The sequence below is a fragment of the Carettochelys insculpta genome, chromosome 4, assembly GCF_033958435.1.
Source record: "Carettochelys insculpta isolate YL-2023 chromosome 4, ASM3395843v1, whole genome shotgun sequence".
Taxonomy (NCBI): domain Eukaryota; kingdom Metazoa; phylum Chordata; order Testudines; family Carettochelyidae; genus Carettochelys; species Carettochelys insculpta.
Window position 1 is genome coordinate 121,595,313 of NC_134140.1, and position 20,207 is coordinate 121,615,519.

Below are 20,207 nucleotides of genomic sequence, written 5' to 3' on the forward strand. Positions count from 1 at the left end.
TATCTTGAGCATCAGGCCACTAAGTTTCTGGAGTATCACCAATGGCCCTCAGTAGCACATTTAGAATGACAAAGACATCCACAGTTCATATTTCTAACTTCATGACACACGAACAAAAATAGAACGTATATATTCAGCAGATAATAACTTTAAAAAATGATGTTATCTAATTATTTTTCCTAAAGCATCATTTGAGTTATAAGCTAATTTTCATAAAGCATGGGTGTTGGGGTGGGGGCGCGACAGCATCCTCCCCAGATCTTATTTGAGTGATGCCCCTGTTGGTGCTCCACTTTTAGGTGCTGGTGCATCCCTGTGCTGGCTGATTGGTGATTTTTACTTTAGCAGTGCCCTGTTGTACTGTGCATGCACAGCTGGTGTTTGACATCTGGTGTCCATTGAATTCATGTGTGGTGCAGCTCCTTAAGTTCCTTCTCTGCTATCCTTAGCAGCAGACAAAGCTTCCTGCAGTCACCCTCTTCTGAGCCCCTGATTTAACAAACAAAATAGTTAGAAACCCTGCTCTTCACAACCTGCTTTCTAGTTACCCCGTCCTCTCATTTTTCCAGAAAAAAAAATATTTCCCTGTCCACTGCCTCTTCTGAAAACTGCCAGGCTCAGCAGACTTCACGAGGTGTGCCTCTTGTGAAGACCCTGTGCCCATCTCTGACAGACATAGAGCCTGCATAAAATGCCTAGGTGAAACTCATGTAGCTAGCAAATGCCCCCACTGCTCCAATGTAACATACAGAGCAAGGCAGGATAAAGAATTTGGCTAAAAATAATTTTATTAGAAAAATCTCTTTGGCAACCATCAGAGGACCTCCATGTTGTTGTGGGGGAGGTCTAGCTTGGATATAAGACAAAACTACATCACTAGGAAGGTACTGAAGCACTGGAGTGGGTTACATAGGGAGGTGGTAGAATCTTCTTCCTTAGAGGTGTTTAAGTCCCAGCTTGACAAAACCCTGGCTGGGATGATTTAGTTGTGATTAGTGGCAGGACCACGGATGTTACTGGACCAGAGAGCCTCATCCAGGAGACTAGTAAGAGGGCCTGTGGCTGGGAACCCTGCTGGGCAGGAACCAAGTGACAGGGGCCATCAGCCCTGCTCAAGAGAGCCCAGTGGGGCTTTTGTTCCTGGGGCTGGCACCCGCGGGTCTCAGGCTGGAGCCAGCACCTACAGGGCTGGGTCCACATCCAGCAGTCTGGTGCCTGAATGGCCAAGACCACATCCAGCAACCTGTGGGGCCAGAGCCATCTCTGGCAGCCCGGCCAGGGCCAGGGGCTGGGCTAGGGGTAAAGGGGGCTGCTGGGGCTGGAGGTAGGTGCACCAGAGCAGGAGACCTTCTCTGGTCTGGCAAATTCCCTCATTCAGGACTGATCATGTGCTGAGAGTGCAGGATAAGGAAGGTGCAATCTGAACAATGCAATACTGTACAATATTTTATAAAAACATTTTTGTCACTTCATTAATGAATAAATGCTTTTAGCATTTAGCTAGGTTATTCCTATAATTATTACAGTTTTCAATTATATTTATGTGTAATAAAATGCAGATTCTTACTTGATTTTTCTTTCAGCTGTGTATAACAACTGGTCTGGGAGTAGCTGTAGGAGCCATTTTCTCTGGAATAAAAAATGACTCCAGTGGGATTCAAAACAGGTAAGTAAACATGGGAACTGAACATATGAATGGGGCATACAAATACACACCTTAGGTTATTTTGTTTAGATTTTTACTTAGCTTCTGTTCTTGTTCTGTAGAACAATGTAGAAAATAGAATACATTTTAAGTAGCTGTGAGAGAGGAAATATGACATGTGTTTTTACTATGGTAGCTTCAAGGGACAATAAACCAGGACCCCATTGTGCAAAGCTCTATACAGACACAAACAAAACCACAGCCCCTGCTCTGAGCAGTTCATCAGCTGCATAAAGTTATGTTATACTGGAGCAGTACTTTGGGTATATACAACAAAGGGAGTTGGAGTACATTGGAAGCAGCTTCCATCTGTCCTAACATAAAATCAAAAGACAACTATTTCCAGTAAACAATTAATTTGCTTCCTGAATCTTTATTCTATTTTCTTATAGTAACAGCATATCTACCTTCTGCTGATAAATTTTCTTCCTTCTTCATTCACTAATAAGCCATTTGCATGCCTAATTTTCTTGCTATTGTTTGTTCTTTCCACAGAGTTGGTGCTTTATTCTTTTTGACCACCAATCAGTGTTTGAGCAGTATTACAACTATTGAACTTTTTGTCACAGAAAAAAAGATATTTATGTAGGTAAATCTCTGTGGAATAGAAAGAATTGAATGTTGTTTTATTTATTCATGTATTAATTTACCTTTAACTTACACGCTAACTTTGCCATGTAGATAACTCCTTATCTATCAGTTATTTTGAGGGTCTAGTGATGAAATTGTTATTGAAGACCCAGTTTAGAATTTGGTCCTAAGATAGATGTGAACTATCCCACTTCTTTCTTTAAGGGCTTGTCTACACTAGCTCCCTTCTTTGAAGGGGCATGGTAATCAGCCTGAGTGGGGAATAGCAATGAGATGGGAGTAAGGGCACTTCAAAGTTGCATGGGTAATTCAATGTTTCCGTGGCTACACGGCTTGCTGGCGCTTCGAAGTTATCAACTTTGAAGTTCGCATGGCAAAGATTAGCCTAATGAGGTGCTGCATATGCATTGCAGCACTTCATTGCTATTCCCCGCTCAGGCTGATTACCATGCCCGCTTCAAAGAAGTGGGCTAGTGAAGACAAGTCCTAGGTATTAACTCAAAAGTTTAATGATAATGATAATATCAGTATTGTTAACTGACTACTGATCATATAAACAGAAAAAACTAATTATCCTAGAGCCAGAGTCAGAACTTGAACAGACTATTACCCCTTTATTCCCCCACAATTGTACCCCTTTTTACTAGAGTCTCTCAGAAGTATAGCCCCAAATCAGAAACTGGTTTCAATTCTTCTTCTTCAAGGAGTGTCCCTATGCGTGTGCTTCACATAAGATTTTTTGGTGCCCTGTGTTTATAATTGGATACTTTTCAGTAGTGGTACTTTGGGCAGCTGGTCATGTATGGTATGCAGCTTGCACTCATGCTAGCCTTTAACCATCCTGTGCTGCCTGCCAGCCCTCAGTTTCTTCTCTACTGTATAAAGTTGGAACTTCAGCAGCTCCATGATTTCCTCAATCTCCAAACATTATCTCAGTTCTAACCCCAGTTTTATTCCTTTATCTACCCATTTACTTGATTTGTTTAATACTTTTACCCATTCCTTTATAAAAAACAAAACAAAACAAAACAAAAAACCTTTTCTTTTACCCCTGAGCACTTCTTGGCACCCACACTAAACAACATGCTTTGCTCTCTGGGTTTTAAGTGATACACATCGTACAGGACATTCTAGTTTCAGACAGCCATTCAATATGTATTCACCGTCTGAGTGAGCCACTTTGTCCTGCAGATATATGCCTAGTGTAAAAATTATCAGCGAGGTCATTGAAAACAAGAATCCTAGAGTTAAAAGCTGGTCCTGTTGGAAAAATCGCTTAGCTTCAAACTCAGAGTCCAGGCCCCATCAAGGCAAACATTTCCAACAGCAGTCGTGGACTAAGGACCTCCAGAATTTAAGCAGCTTACTAATAAGTTCTGAGCCTCACCTCAAAGAGAACAGGGTAAGAAATAGCATTCTCATGGCAAAAATGCAGCCTCAATATTGACAGCAACTAAACACCTCAGACCTTGAGGCAGCGGGACTATCAGGAATGCAGATGACTCAAGGGGCAAAGGCTAAAGATAAGCCTAACCCTATCTCTGGTGCACAGGCAAAGAAGCAGCTTACAAACTTGCCACCATTGGCACCGAAGAAATCAGTACTGACTCCTATAAAGTCTGCCAAAGGCCAAACAAATGAAAGCACTGCTGGCACCATCAGTACCAATGGCAGTGTGATCCCCAGTACTGATGTTCATGGTGCCAGCACTGCTGACCGTGCATGCAAACCAGTCTTTGTCCTCAATACCAATACCACACTGATACTGGCACCAACTATGGTGTAACCAACCAGGCTCGGGTTCCCCAGAAACGAGGCTGCACCCAGAAGGCAAGTGCTATATTTGGTTTATTGAAAGCGTGTGACACCCGCGATGGGAGCCCTGGAGACGCCACAGTCACCAGTGGGGGAAAACCGGACGCATTGGAGCTTTGCTTGGGGAGAGGCTCTGTAACAGGCCTCCTAACTCTAGCTGATAAACTTTAACTCATTAACATAAGATTGCCTAAAATTGCCTATGCATTTCTTATCACTATCTTTTGTGGCCTACTGCCAGCGTAGCCTTGAAGTGTTGGCAAGCGTGCTTTGTTTTGCAGATGTTGTCATAGGATTCCTCTGAGGGTTCACAGAGGGGTCGGACTGCTCTTATGAGACCATTACAAAATCTTCTCGCACCCTACACTCCTCCCCGCGACCCCTTTGTGAATTCCGAGGCTAGTAGGAATTAAGTGAGGTGGTTGAGGCCCCTATGGCAAAACTTCTGGCCATACAGCGTGCACCTGTAGAACAGACGTGACAACAGACATGAGACCGATATACCCGGCGCAGAGGCATAAGAGCCCAAGGAATAGGATTTGCACCAAGTGGGCTGCCCAGCCCCGCAGCGAGCCTAACCAGGACCAAAGCCAGCTACTGCCCTGGCTTTGATGGATGCACTAAGCCAGGGCTTTCAAACAATTTAAATTGGTTTTTATTGTGTTACTGACGTTGGTGATACTGGAACAACACATACCTTTAAACTTAGAGCACTTGTGTTTCAGGAGAAGGGTGTGTGGAGCAGTAAGTGTGGGGGCTCCCAAGTGCATGCACTGCTGTAAGTGGTGTTTTCACTTGAAGTGGGTAGCTGCTTGGGCCACTCCTGTATGTGCACACTCAGAGGTATCCGTGACCTACCCCATCAAGGGGATTGGGGTCCGTACAGTAACAGGGGCAACGCCCATGACCTGCTCAGTGTTCTGCAAAGCCTACACCACTGCTAGGATTTGCTTTTCCGGGGGGTGTACCCGCTTTTGGCTTCGCGGAGGGTTTGTGACCAGAAGCCGACAGGTTTTTTTCGCTGGGTTTTTACCTGCTGCAACAGACCCCAGGATGCCATGTCGCCAACGGTTGTTACCTTCAGTTTAAATGGTTGGCCCTGCAGCGGTGCAGTGAGGCGGGCGTGTGCCACCACCGCCTCTTTGCAGAGATTGAAAGCTCATTGGTGCTTCTTTGTCCAGTTCCACTGGGTGGCTTTGCGCACAAGCTCCTGTAAAGGATGCACAAGAAAAGCAAGGTGCGGAATAAAAGCACGCCAGAAACCAAGAAGGCCCAGAAAGGTTTGCAACTGCTGTTTAAACGAGGGTGTGGGAAACGCTTGGATGGTATGCCGCACTTTTGGCGGAATGCATTTGTCTGTACCCATCCACAGTACGCCCAAGTAGACCACACTAGTGGCTGGCCCCTGCACTTTCTTGGGGTTAATAGCCCACCCCCGTTCCTGCAAACATGTTACAACAGTGTTTAGGGCAGCTTGAACAGTTGGTTTATTTGGTCCCGAGATCATAACGTTGTTGATGAAGTGGTAGCAGGCTGTCTGGTCAGGGAGGTTCAGGCGCTCCAGATTGGCCTGCACTAGCTGATGGCAGATCGTCGGGGAGTGCCTAAAGCCCTGCGGTAACACGGTAAACGTGTACTGCTTTGTTAGCCACGTGAAGGCAAACTGCTCTTGACTTTTGGGATGAATGTTAATAGAGAAAAACGCATTGGCCAGGTTTATGACTGCATGCCACGGCAAGGCCGCCACGGTGATGCACTCCAGGATGGTAACCATGTCCAGAACTACGGCCGTAAGCTCCGGGGTTACCTTATTGAGTTCCCAATAGTCCACTGTTATGCGCCATGATCCATCCGGCTTTTTTACTGGCCAGATGGGGCTGTTGAAGGCGCTTAGCGTGGGGTGAACAATCTCCACCTGTAGCAATGCAGCAATAGTGTTACTGATTTTGTGCTCTTCACCAGGAATGCGGTACTGCTTGACTGACACCGGGGTCTGGGGGACCGGCAGGTACACAGGGTCCCATTTGGGATGTCCCTGCAGTAGGGGCTCCACAGTTATGATTGCCCGAATGTAGTGGGGGTGCCCAAAGGCAAACAGCCCATACTGCATATCCACACACCGGCCACGCAAAACGTTCATTTCAATGATGTATTCACCCAAAGGTGCAGCCAGCACAGTTGCCCGAAAGAGAGGGGCTTTCCCCAGCGTTAGGGTGACCTTCACCGAATAAGCGGTGGTCTCCGCTTCTCTGAGGCCCTGCATGACCACCACATGACCCGCAGTCTGGGTAGAATGCAGAATGGTCACCTCAGCTCCAGTGTTTAACAGAGCTAACACATGCTGCTCCCCTCCCCAGGGCCACTTGATGGTTAAAGGGACGAATGGGCGCAGGTCCCTTGCTACCTGTTGCACAGCCACAGCCTGTACTGCAGGGGACCTGCCTCCCCGTTACTTCCTAGGGGGAAGGGTCCTGTTGACGGGGATGCTGGGCTGTGTCCTCTCCCCAGATTCTGTACCTTTCTGTGGTGCCTGGGTTTCGCCCGCCTCCTTGGAGGCACCCACATCCTTACTCCACTGGGAAGGCAGCAGTTGTGACCAACGTTTGTACAAGTCTGGTGTTGGCAAACCATTGATCTTCTTACGGGGGACTTCTGCCTTTAGCAAGTCTGTTCACATGGTTCTCCGGGTCACCCTAGCGTGCCCTTTCCCTTGTTTAGGGGCTCCTGCCCGACCACCTTTTCCTTTTGTGGCGCGAACCGCTTTCGCGCCTATGACAGTTTCTAACTGCATCAACGTTTCAACCAAGTTACCTACACTCCTGCCCGCTGCCATGACCACGGCCATAAGGGAGGCCTTTAGCTCGAGGGGGCAAGGCGTAACAGAGCAGGCTTGATGGATTTTTGGACCCCTACATCGTCCGGTCCTATGTTGATGAAAGCCACAGCCCACGCCATGCCCAGCTGCCGCAGCGCACTTACCCCTTCTGGGATTGTACGCCAGGGCTTCACCAGTGCTTCTAGTTCCCCCGGAGAGGGGTAGACCTGATCCACCGCTGTAGTTAACCAGCAGTACAGGGACGGCGCTTCCACGGCATTTCCCTGTGCATCAGTAATACCTTGCATGGTTTGCAGCACCTGTTTGACCTGTGAATCCTGGGCAAACACGCCCATTTGGTGGGGTTCCACAAGCAGCAGCAACACAGAGTTGCCCACGTTGTCCCACACATGCACTAGCCAGCCCAAAAGGCCTTCCCCTGGTTCCTGCTTAAAACTCTTCACCATCTCCTGCAACTCACTTGTCTTAAATGTCCTCCAGACCTCATTGCAGCGACTTCCTTATGCCCTCAGCTCCCAAATGGGGCACACCTGTCTCGGGTCGGTTTGCACAGCCTCCCCATTCACCACCACCTCCTCCTCAGACGAGGAAGAGCTCCAAATGTTACCATCCCAGGTCTCAGGGTCCCAAGTGTCTAGCGCAAGGACTGCACGCACTTGGGCCATTGACACTCGTTCTTTCCCTAGTTTTACGCGCCACCGATGCGCCACTCTCGCCGCCAACACCTCACACCAATGGGTTAACTCTTGCGTCCTTTTGGACTGCGAGGTAACCACCTCTTGCGCTATCACCCGCGCATCCACCAAATCACAACATTCCTGCTCCTTCCCTGCCAGCGCCTTCTGCAAGCGGAGAAGTTCATCATCCAGGGCCCGGAGGGCAGTTAGCAAAAACCACGCTACCTCTCCCACCGCCCTTTTTTCCGCCCCTGGCTGGCGGCTCAGCCGCAGCCGACGCAACGCCCCTTCTACCTGTACTGGCATCATGCCTGCCGCCTCCTGCAACTCCGGCTAGTCTGCCGGGGCTGCCCAACAGGCCACCATCCGCGCTACCGGCCCCCATCGCTCCGTCAAGGGCCATCCTGGTATGCGCTGCAGGGCCAGTGCTGGCTTCCCTGCCTCCCCGCTTTCGACCAAAAAGGCATCACACCTGGAGAACCCTGCTCGCTGTGCCAATTGTAGCCAACCAGGCTTGGGTTCCGCAGAAACGAGGCTGCACCCAGAAGGCAAGTGCTATAATTGGTTTATTGAAAGCACATGACACCCGCGACGGGAGCCCCGGAGATGCCGCAGTCACCTGTGGGGGAAGACCTGATGCGCCAGAGCTTTGCTCGGGGAGAGGCTCTGTAACAGGCCTCCTAACACTAGCTAATAAAGCTTAACTCATTAACATAAAATTGCCTAAAATTGCCTATGGATTTCTTATCACTATCTTTTGTGGCCTACTGCCAGCGTAGCTTTAAAGTGTTGGCAAGCATGCTTTGTTTTGCGGGTGTTGTCATAGGATTCCTCTAAGGGTTCACAGAGGGGTCGAACTGCTCTTATGAGACCATTACAAAATCTTCTCGCACCCTACATATGGTAACCACACCAGTAAGCTTGGCACCATCCTTTTCCTCCAATGGAGAAGAGTTGGAAGCAGCACCACACACATGCAGACACTCTTCTCCCAAATAACCTTATCAGACCCCATCAGTACCACCTCAGCAATGGCAATCTTATCCCTGGATGATCCCAGGTACTGAAGCTACCCACCTGGCCATATTGGGACTCCTGAGCACAGTACAGATCACCCCAAGCTACTCCCAAACCAATACCATCTTCAACTGCCCAGCTGCCTTCTCCCTCACCTCTACCCCAGATGGAACAACCAGAGTACTTGCAGGAACCTGATGAAGAGCTCAAACAAAAGAGCTTACTGTCAATGCTCATTTCTTCTTCTTCCCTGATGAACCCATAACACTCCCACACCAACTACAGGGGATGCTTTCAAATCCTTTCCAGAGCTCTTTAAAAGGATAGTAGATACACTCAGTATTTCTCTAGCCAAACTATCAGAGGCACAACGTAACCTCACAGGCATTCTCCACACCTCCCCATCAAACAAACTGGCCCTCCCCATTATGGATCCTGCCAGAGTGATATGGCAAACCCCTGCCATGATACTACTGGCCTCCTACAGGGCAGACAAAAATACTATGTCACAGCAAAAGGGGCAGAATTTCTATTCCCCCACCAAGCCTCTAACTCGCTTGTGGTAGAAGCAGTGCATCACAGAGGCAAGCAAACACTATTCAAGTCAACACCACACAACAAGGACCAGAAATGTTCAGATATCCTAGGCAGAAAGTCCTACTTCTCTTCACCACTCCAGTTTTGTATAGCAAACTACTGAGCGCTTCTTGCAAAATACACTTACATGTTCAGTTCTGTGAAAACCTTTTAACTCCCTGATGAATACAGAAACCCATAAAAGGACAATCTGTCAGAGGGCTCCCTGACAGCAAAAACAGTGCTACAGGCTTCATTGGATGCAGCAGACACAGCAGCTCTCTCCCTGGCAACAGCAGTGGTGATGCAATGAACTTCCTGGGCCCATCTCTCAGGGTTTCCTAAAGATGTACAAAACACAATTGGTGAACTTCCCTTTGAGGGACAAAAGCTTTCTGCAGAGCCCAGAGATGCATCCCTACACTCATCAAAAGATTCCTGTGCCACCCTCAAAACCCTGAGCACATATGTCCCCCTCACCCGAAAGAAAGGGGCATTTTTACACCCAGCATTTCCACCTCACATCCTATCGACAGGCACAAAGGACAATATGACCAATATGACAAATGTAGAAGGCAAAGGCAACCTAGAAAATGACAGACCCAAGAGTACACATCCTATTCTCAGCCTTCCGCATTATGTCAGTCATTTTGAACCATTGGTCAAGGGTTCAACATGTCTCCCACAAATCCAGCATGATAGAGCACTTCAATGTTTTCTGTCACAGTTTGTTACCTTTTTATACCATCTGGTGCAACACTACATTGGACAGATGGTCTTGGAAATAATCAGTACAGCTTACTCCATCACTTTTATCTCCGCCACCCCACCACTAGCCCACCATCTCCATTCCTGTTCAGAGACCTTTTACACAGGACTCTACTGCAAGATGAAATTGTGCACCTACTGCACCTTGGATCAGCAAAAGAGGTACTGCCTCAATACAGGGGAAGACGTCTGAACTCCCGATATTTTACCATGACAAAGAAGAGTGGGCGTTGGAAGCCTATTCTGGACCTATGCCAGCTGAACAAATTTTTGTGCCACAAATACTTCAAAATGGGAACAATGAGAACCACAGTTCTGCTGCTCCAAAAGGGAGATTGGCTGTCATCCTGGGACCTTCAGAATGCTTATTTTCATTACCCCATACACCAGCACACAAGGGATTTCTCTGTTTCATCATAGGAGACCAACGTTTCCAAAGCTGAGTCCTCTCCTTTGGACTAACCACAGCACCGAGAGTTTTTACAGAGGTCTTTGTGGTGACAGCAGCCCACCTCCTCAAGCTGGGCATCAAAATACTTGCCCATCTAGACAACTAATAGTGGCATCTTACGGTATGATTGATGACCAAGATTGGGTTCCAAATAAATTACCAAAAATCCCACCTCCTGCCCACTCAAAAACTGGACTTCACAGGGCCTCATCTGCACATGGTAAAAGCCAAAGCAAAGCTCCCCCTGCCACGACTCCATTCACTGATCAACATAATCACTAATATCATACAAAGCTGTTAAGTTAAGGCCAGACAATGCCTTCAACTTTTGGGACACATGTCCGCCACCACATTTGTGGTCAAACACGTAAGACTTCACATGCGATACCTAGAAGGATGGCTTCTTACAAATCCCACAAGCACTCCCTTTACAGATGACTAAGCATGCCTCTCAGGATCAAATGTTCCCTAAAATCGTAGTTACATCTGTCCAATATGTGAACAGGAATCCCATTCAACTGGGAAACCCATCAACAAAAATAACCACAGACACATTACTGGAGTGGTGGGGACCCCACATGTCACGACACCAAATACAGGGTCATTGGACAGTGTAATAATCCTGCCCACAAATAAATGTGCTTGAATTACTAGCAGTGAGAAGAACATGTGAACACTCCTTAAAACTAATACGTTTTAAAACAATCAAGATCTTCACAGACAACATGGTGTGCAGGCACACTATAAACTACTAAGGCAGAGCATGCTCCTATCCATTATGTATGGAAGCAATACGACTATGGAACTGGTGCATAGCCCATAATATAAAAATCTCAACAGTATACGTTCTAGGAAAACAGAATAGCATAGCTGATACTCTCAGCAGACATTTCCATCAAAACCTCAAGTGGTAATTGGACTCACAATTTATACTATATTCCAACAATGAGTATTCCTGACTTTAGATGTTTGCAACAGTACACATCATCAAATGCCCAACACACTGCTCATGTACCTGACTTAGAAAACACTTATTGGGAGACACTTCTCCATTAAAAGGGACACTGCCTTCCTTTATGCCTTTGCCCCTTCCCTCCCATTCCTCTCTTAGAAAGAGTACTTCACAAGGGCTACATCTACACTAGCACACTATGTCCAAGTAGCCTATTTCAAAGTAAGGACTTCGAAATAGGCTACTTCGATGCATACTGTCTGCGCGTCCTCCAGGGCTGGTGCCGTCAATGGTCAACGTCGAAGTACTGATGGGGGACATCAGAAGGAGCCGCCCTGGAAGGAAACGCGGAGTGTCCACACACACAAGTGCTCCCTGTTGAAATACGGGGCCAGGAAAGCCCGCAGACTGGGTCACAGGCTGGACTAGCCCTTCCGGGTCAACAGCAAGCCGCTCCTTTAAAGGGCCCCTCCCAGACACACCCGGCCTGCACAGCATGAAGTCTGCAGGGTACCCTCCATGCTCTCGCAGACCAAGTCACAGCAGATATGGACCCCCAGCAGCAGGAAGAGGAGGCCCTCCAGGTAGTCATCCAGGGGGCAAGCGCCCTGCTAGGTGCTGCCCAGGAGGCCACCCAGTGGTTTCTGCCAGAGGAGCCCTCCCCGGGGGCAGATGGGGACACCCCTGACCACCGGGATCCTCTCTTCCTCCCCTGCTGGCTGCTCCCCTGCCTGTGGAGCTACCCCAGCAGCTCTGCGTGGTGGGAGCAGCTGGTTATGCGGGAGTGGCACGACAACATGTGGCTGCGGAACTTCTGCATGCGCCGGCAGACCTTCCTGGAACTCTGCCAGTGGCTCACCCCCGCACTGAGGCATCGGGACACCCGGATATGGCACGCCGTCCCCGTCGAGAGGAGGGTCGCAATAGCTGTCTGGAAGCTGGCCGCTCCAGACAGCTACCGCTCCGTGGGACACCAGTTTGGACTGGGAAAGGCCACGGTCGGGGCCGGCGTCATGGAAGTAAGGAGGCCTGGGCATGCACCCACTGGGGGGGGCCATGTGTGGGGCTGGGGAGGGAGGGGTGCCAGGGAGTGAGGGGCTGGGTGGGGGGGTCTGGGGGGAGGGCCCTGGGGCACCCTGCACACCCTCATGGGCGCCTGTGTTCCCTCCCCACAGGTGGTCCGTGCGCTCAATGCTATGCTGCTGCAGAGGGTCATCTGACTCAGGGACCTGGACACAGCTGTTGCCTGATTCACCTCCATGGGGTTCCCGAACTGCTTCAGGACCCTGGACGGGACCCACATCCCCATCTGCGCCCCGGACCACAGCGGAGGAAGATATGTAAACTGCAGGGGTACCACTCCATGGTCCTGCAGGCCATGGTGGACAGTCGGGGCTGCTTCCAGGACGTGTACATGGGCTGGCCCGGCTGCACACATGATGCCCGATCCCTCTGGGGGGACACCACCGTGCCCCTCTGCCTCATGGCGGACGTGGCCTACCCCCTCCAGCCCTGGCTCATGAGCCCATACACTGGCCACCTCAATGCCAGCCAGGAGCGGTTCAACGCCCGCCTGAACCATGCCCACCAGGTAGTGGAGAGGACCTTCGGCCGTCTAAAGGGCCGCTGGCAGTGCCTCCTTGCCTGCCTGGATGTCAGCCTCCAGAACATCCCCCAGGTTGTGGGCGCGTGCTGCACGCTCCACAACATTGTTGAGAGCAAGGGGGAGCCTTTTGTTCAGGGGTGAGCGGTCGACGCTGGCACGAGCTTCCCCCAGCCGGCCGCCACAACCAGCCACCAGGCTCACCGTGAGGGGGTACGGGTCCGCAAGGCCCTGCGGGCCCACTTCAATCAGGAAGACCCCTGAGCACCTCCCTGGCCTTTCCTGGAGGACCCCCCCTCAGACACAGCCCGCACACCGCCCCCACAACAAGCATATGCTTCCAGTTCTTTGGAAAATAAAACCTTTTTTTTTTGAAAACTGCTAACTTTGTTTTGTGCACAACAGAAACTGCAACCAATATACATGGGGGACAACTATATACATGGGAGAAAACTATATACAAGGGGGCCCGGTGGACGGCTTGGCCGTTGGCCCATCAGTCCGGGGTGGGGGTAGAGGGGCGCGACTGCCCCCCCCCCCCGGTGTCCGCAGTGCCTGGTGTGGCCAGCTGGGGGCTGGGAGGACTGGCAAGTATGGTTGGGATGCCTCCACTGGCTGGTCTTCAGCCCCAGTGGGCTCTGGTCCTGGGGAGCTTGCAAGTGGCATGGTCTCAGAGCTCAGCGTCCGACCAGGAGGGGCCTTGCCTCTTTTTGGTCCCCCGCTTGGCTGCTGCAGGTGCCTGGGTCTTCTCAGGAGGGGAGCCCTGGGAGCGCTCGGGGGGCTGGCTCGATGCCATGGCTGGTGGCAGTGCAGATCGGGGCCTCTGGAAAGCGTGCAGGGCTAGCACGTCTGTGTGCTGGTGCCTGCACGCTCTCAGCTTCCTGCCACAGGAAATCCGGGTCCGTGGTGCTTTAAAGGCTCCTGTGCGCAGGGACCATAAAGCCCCACAGGGGCTGAACAGCATGTCTCAACCCCTCAGCTGATGGCTGCCATGGAGGATCCCGCTATTTCGAAGTAGCGGGACGCAGATCATCTGCACACACCCTACCTCAACGTTCAATGTCGAAGTAGGGCGCTATTCCCATCTTCGGATGGGAATACCGATTTTGATGTCTCGCTGCCTAAAGTCAATTTCAATGTCGAAATAGCACACGGCGCGTGTAGACGCGACGGGTGCTATTTCGACGTTGTGCCGGCTACTTTGAAGTCGCCGGCTACTGTAGACGCACCCAAGCTGTGGCAGGACAATGCAGGAGTCCTACTCATACCTCTCACATGGTCCAGACAAACTTGGAACCCATCCCTCATTCAGGTGTTGGTAGCCCCTCCTCTGCATCTACCAAAAATTCCATACCTGGTTATGCAGGACAGCAGCATACATCATTCACAGCTCTCAGTTTTCCTACTCACAGCTTAGCTCCTCTGAGTCTAATAGGTCTCAAGTTACAATGTTCACCAGAGGTGCAGTCCATCCTGCTCAGTAGCAGAAAACCAAGCACCGGGTAAGTCTATAATAAAAATGGAAACATTTGCATACATGCTGTACAGACCATTTACTATTCCCTCAATCTGTCCCTCTACCCAGACTTCTGGATGATGTACTGCCTCAGACTACAAGGTTTTGCCAACAGTATGCTTGGCAGCTATCTCCATGAGCACCACAAGTTCAAGGGCTACTTGCATACCCAATTATTTAAAAGATTAAACAACATGTAAAACCCACCTCTCTCAATGTGGGACCTCAGCATGGTACTGTGCATGTTTATAAGAAACCATTTGAACCTTTGCCATCTCTTGTACCTCTCACTGAAGGTGTCTTTTCTTACTGCAATTACTATGGCAAGATGGATAGAAGAACAGGCCAGCTCTCATGGCAGACCCAATCTATGTAATAGTCCAAAAAGACAGAGTTATACTGAGACCTCCACCTGAAATTCTCCCGTAAAATGATTTCACTGTTTCATCTGAACCAACCTATTTACTTACTGGTATTCTTCCTAAAGCTGCACGTGGACAAATCTATATACTTGATGTGTCACAAAGACTTGCTTTTACCTAGAGAGAGCAAAGACATTTAGAAAATCTGGGACTGGTGAGGAGCCACAAACCAGGTGGCAGCCTGGCTCCCGGCTCCCCTCCTTGCGGGAGCAGGTAAACTGACCAGTGCCACTGTGCTGGTCAGTTTCCCAGCTCCTGAGACTGGTGGGGAGCTGCAAACCAGGTGGCTCACGTTTCAACTCATGTTAATCCAAGTATCCCATATGTCAAAATTGTGTAAATAGGGGTTTTACTGTATTTCAGTGTATTGTATGTATAGCAGTATAAATGTCATTCTGTGACATTTTAGTTTGTATTCACTGTGGATTTTCTATTACCTGTTGTAAAAATAAGCAAATATCTAGATACATGATGTATTCTTCCACGACCTCTACATACCCCCAGATGGACATGTACCCCTGACTGAGAACCACTGTTCCAGTGCACGTGTGAGAAAGTCTCTGCCTACAGTGCAAAGTTGATGGGCTACCAACCTCAGTGTCAAAGTTCCTGAGCTTCAATTTATAGCCCAAGATCAGCCAGCTAGCTCAGGGGTAAAATGCTCCTAACTCATGTAAGAAGTTTTTGTCTGTGGACAGGAGTTACAGCTGAAGAAGAGACCAAATTAATTCTACTAAACAGCTAAAAGCTAAAACAGGCTTCTTTCCATTTAATCTCAAGTGAAACTCAAGAGCTGGTTCAAGAAGTAACTATAACCAAATCTTTACTAAGGAATAATGACCATTAACTAACTTAAATCAAACATTTGCGAGAGAGGAATCAAACCAAATACTAGCACTGTAGCACTACACTTGAGCAACGAGAATTTTTTAAAAGATGAAAATAGTCAGGCTCCAAGTCAAAATTATGGGACAGAAAACTGTAGAATCAGCCTAAAGCCTGGTTACACAGTTTGTAATTCACAGAAAAAAGCAGTATGGTCAAATGACAAAGTTCAAGTTCAGGCTAAATAAGGTACAAATCAAAACATTAAAAGTGAAACTAGTAAAGAGAAGTGTGAAAATGTAAGATGTAAATAAGGAAGACTAAGCAGGGCTGTGAAGAGCAAAACAAAGAATGATCTATGTAAATATATCTCAGAATATAAGGAATATAAACACTGCAGAGAAGTTAAATGATTCTTTGCATCTGTCTTCCTCACAAAAAATGGAATAGTGTGTTCGGTCCAGGTCATCCAGTCTCAAAAAGGGTATAGCAGAAATGGAATGAAATCAGAGATAGTGATAATGATATAAGGCACAGTTGCATGTGAAAAATCATAGACTCATAGATCTGGAAAGGACCTTGAGAGGTCATCAAATCCAGTTTCCTGCACTCATGGCAGAACCAAGCAACATCTAGACCATCCTTGACTGGTGTTTTTCTTGGAGAGATTGGGATTGTTTAGATTAGAGGTGAGATTAATAATATAACACTTAAAATATACAAAATAATAAACAATAGGAAAAGCTAAATCAGTACTCCCATATAACCTGTACTATAAAGTAACAGGAGCTCTTTACTGAAATGTAAGTTGGTCATAATAAATGATGACTGGGGATTTATGTGCCTAGAACACATTTAAAGTTAAGAACTGTTGGGTGTATACATTCCTTAAACACCTTTAAAAATCCCAGTCTATATGGCTCCATTGATTTATTACTGGAATATAATTTTAATGCATATATTTTCCTGTGTTCTAGACATGAATATATCAGTGGTTACTACAGAGTGTCTGCATATTTTTTCTCTAAGATAATGGCTGATCTAATACCCATGAGGACTTTACCAGGCATCATCTTCACCTGTATAAATTATTTCTTAATAGGCAAGTACCTTAGAAAAGAAAGTTGTATCAAAATGAATGCTTTTCTTTGGCAAATAATACAAGTATCCATGAGCGATCTGTTTGCACTCCTTCCTTGTAGGGCTATCGTTCTTGTCCCATTTTTTTAATCTTTTCCCTCCCTTTAGCATAAACTTATAGAAAACCTTAATGGGGTGGGGAAGTGGAGAAGTGGGTATATAGAATGTTGTTAAATTATTTACTTTTAATACAAATGTGAAGCTGTCTTTGATAATAGGGTACATTTACACTGATTTATGCATTTCTCCCGAATTCTGTGTGGCCCTTTTATAATTTTTCTAATTCATTAGTTATGGAGTATTAATGAACTTATCTTTTCTGCAAGTTAACTATGTTAATAAAGTTATGGGACCACATTTGCTGCCTAGGTAAATTGGCATAGCTCCACTGACATTAAGAGTATGTCAACACTACAAGATTGTGTCGAATTTATGAAGGTCGATTTTTAGCATCTAATTTTGTAAAGTTGAAAGTGCATGTCTAATAACAACATTGAATCATTAGGACTGCTCACCATGAGAGAAAGTAAAATAAAAATAAAAATCTTGCTCTAAATTAGGCAGGCATAAATCAGAAGAGTACCAGATAACAGAAATGGGCAGAGAAAGGAAGGAAGAAATTAAGCCACATACAAATGAAAATGTTATACAGTGATTTATAGACTCTGATGTTTTAAAGTAGAGACCCAGGTGAGGAGTAGATAGCATGAGAGTAAAAATCAAGAGTGGAAAACAGGATAAAGGAAGTGGTTTTTGAGGAGTCATTTAAAAGAGTAAGGTTGCGTAGGGTGCAGGAAGATATGACCCTACTGCTCCTAACATGCAGCAGGATTGCTTCTTTATATGACCTTTAAATTGACTCCACCACCTGTACAATGTGTACAGGTTTCCACTCTTAATTCCTATTATAATCAAGTATATTTATTTTGTTTAAAGTATTGTTCATGCACTGGGACAGAACACTTTATGGTTGATGATAGTCCTCATCTGCAACTAAAAGCAAACTATGTACTATGGTACTAAAAGAAGGTACGTGCATAGTAGACACTAAAACCCTGACTTTTTCTCCCCCCTCTCCCCCCCACAACCATTTCTTAGGTTTCAAGCCAGCAGCTGGGGCCTTCTTTATCATGATGATTACTCTTGTACTAGTCGCCTATACAGCCAGTTCAATGGCTCTGGCTATAGCAACAGGACAAGATGTTGTGGCTGTCGCTAATCTCCTCATAAATATTTGCTTTGTTTTTATGATTGTGAGTGATTTTTTTCTCTAAATTTTTTGTTTTATGATGTAAATGACAATGAAATGCCATGTATTAACTAATGTTAAAAAACTATGCGTGCTTTGAAGTACATCAGCAGAGAACTTTGGAATTTTAAGAATACTGTATAACCTTCAGCTTGATGGTACCAGATCACATTATACCTACAGTTCCTATATAGTGAGAAAGCTCAGGTAAGCAGATGTAAAAAAAAAAAAAAAAAAATGGCCAAGAGAAATGACTCCCCACTGCTTTGCAAGTGAATAGATACATTTGGTTTCTGGCTCTTTGGGCTTTAATACCTCTGCATAATTACATGACTTAAAGGACTGTTTTGCATAACCAAGGCCAGTATAGGTGTAACTGATATTAGTGTTAGAGAAGGAGGAAAGCTTTTGGAAGATACTATGGAATACAGAGGGGCTATTCGAAGTCCCTGAACTCAGTGATTGTTTTTTCTCTCCTTCTGATATGCATTATTTTTACATATACAGAGAAAAATCTACTGGCTTGCTCTTTCATGGCAGGTTTCAGAGCTTTTCTTTTTCTGAGGGCATGGTGATTTTGGCCAGCTTTGGGCTTGTCTACACTACCACCCTCCTTCGAAGGAAGGATGGTAAGTAGGGTGTTGGGAGTTTACTAATGAAGTGCTGTGCTGCATACGCAGCACTTCATTAAGCAAATTCCGCCCCCTGGCAACTTCGAAGTTTTAAAACTTTGAAGTCCCTTTACTTCTTTACTGCTCAGGCACTTCAAAGTACTGGCTGGTGAGCCGAGGCTAGACGCGAGCCGGTACTTCCAAGTTTAAAACTTTGAAGTTGCCGTGGGGACAGAATTTGCTTAATGAAGTGCTCCATATGCAGCGCAGCACTTCATTAATAAACTCCCAACACCCTACTTACCATCCTTCCTTCGAAGGAAGGTGGTAGTTTAGACACAGCCTTTGTATTTTTTATCCATTGTCAGTCTTAACAAAGATTTAAGGCCTTTTATTTCTATGTCATGTCAGAGGATTGTTGCTGAGGAACTGCCTTATTTGCTGTCTTGAGTTCTTTCTGTTTTAGGATGCCAAATGTTAGAAAAGGGAATCTCCAACTCACTCGAGCTTACTTGCTGCTGGGGACCAGATAAAGACTCATGTTCCTTAGGATTCATGCTCCAGGAGGAAGCTTAAGACCTATGTTTCTGCATGAAAATCCTTTGTTTCCTGACAAAAATCTAGTAATGTCCCAGCAGGCTCCTATTGCTCCAAACAGAGAGAAAATATCCTTTAAACATTCTTAGTAAATGTTTGTTTCAAACCAAACTCCACCTCATTTCTTCCCTGGCTCCAAATTTAGGATTCTATACTCGTCATGCATATGCAGATTTAAAATTAATGGTATTTACTTCTGTACACTGAATAAAGCTTGGTCTGCACTAGAAAATACAGTTGTTGCATGGGACATGTGAAAAATCCATACCCCTGAGCCATCTAATGAAGCTGATGTAATTCCTTTGTAGGCAACACCAACAGTAGAATTCTTCTGTTGACTTCGCTAGTGCCCTAAGCAAGTAAAGACAAGCCCTAAGCATGTCAAAATCTAAAGGCACTAAGGACTTTGCAAAATTCCCATGACATAGTTTTGATAGCTTCTTTACTGTTTGTAGATTTTCTCTGGCTTGCTGGTAAATCTCACAACCATCGAATCTTGGCTTTTCTGGCTGAACTATTTCAGCATTCCTCGATATGGCCTGACAGTGAGTACTACATTTTCTGTGCATTGTACTAGAAACACTGTTTAAAAGAGATCATCATTATCTTCCAAGAAATGTTGAACATAATTCCAGGTATAATTGGTAAATACAACTTACGCAAATATCTTCTCCCTTTCATTTTACATTCTCACAATAGTGCAATAGGTCTCAGTGTCACATATGTATTGTAATACAAATTAGAATAGCACAAGAAAATACAGTCAGTAGATAAACAAAATCATGAATTAGCAGTAGAGACAGAAGATTACTTGAGACATCCTATTAGATCCTTTGTGAGTTGCAGAACTGCTCTC

At 46.6% G+C, this 20,207-nt stretch overlaps 1 protein-coding gene across 1 annotated transcript in view; it reads left to right on the top strand.

Annotated features, from left to right (window-relative positions):
• LOC142012802 (broad substrate specificity ATP-binding cassette transporter ABCG2-like) overlaps positions 1-20,207 on the top strand; it is a 53,509-nt gene that overhangs the window by 25,197 nt on the left and 8,105 nt on the right. The window contains exons 9-13 of the mRNA XM_074993642.1: positions 1,584-1,666; positions 2,201-2,290; positions 16,732-16,856; positions 17,993-18,147; positions 19,807-19,896. Coding sequence (XP_074849743.1) covers positions 1,584-1,666; positions 2,201-2,290; positions 16,732-16,856; positions 17,993-18,147; positions 19,807-19,896 — 543 coding nt within the window. The remainder of the gene's footprint in view (positions 1-1,583; positions 1,667-2,200; positions 2,291-16,731; positions 16,857-17,992; positions 18,148-19,806; positions 19,897-20,207) is intronic.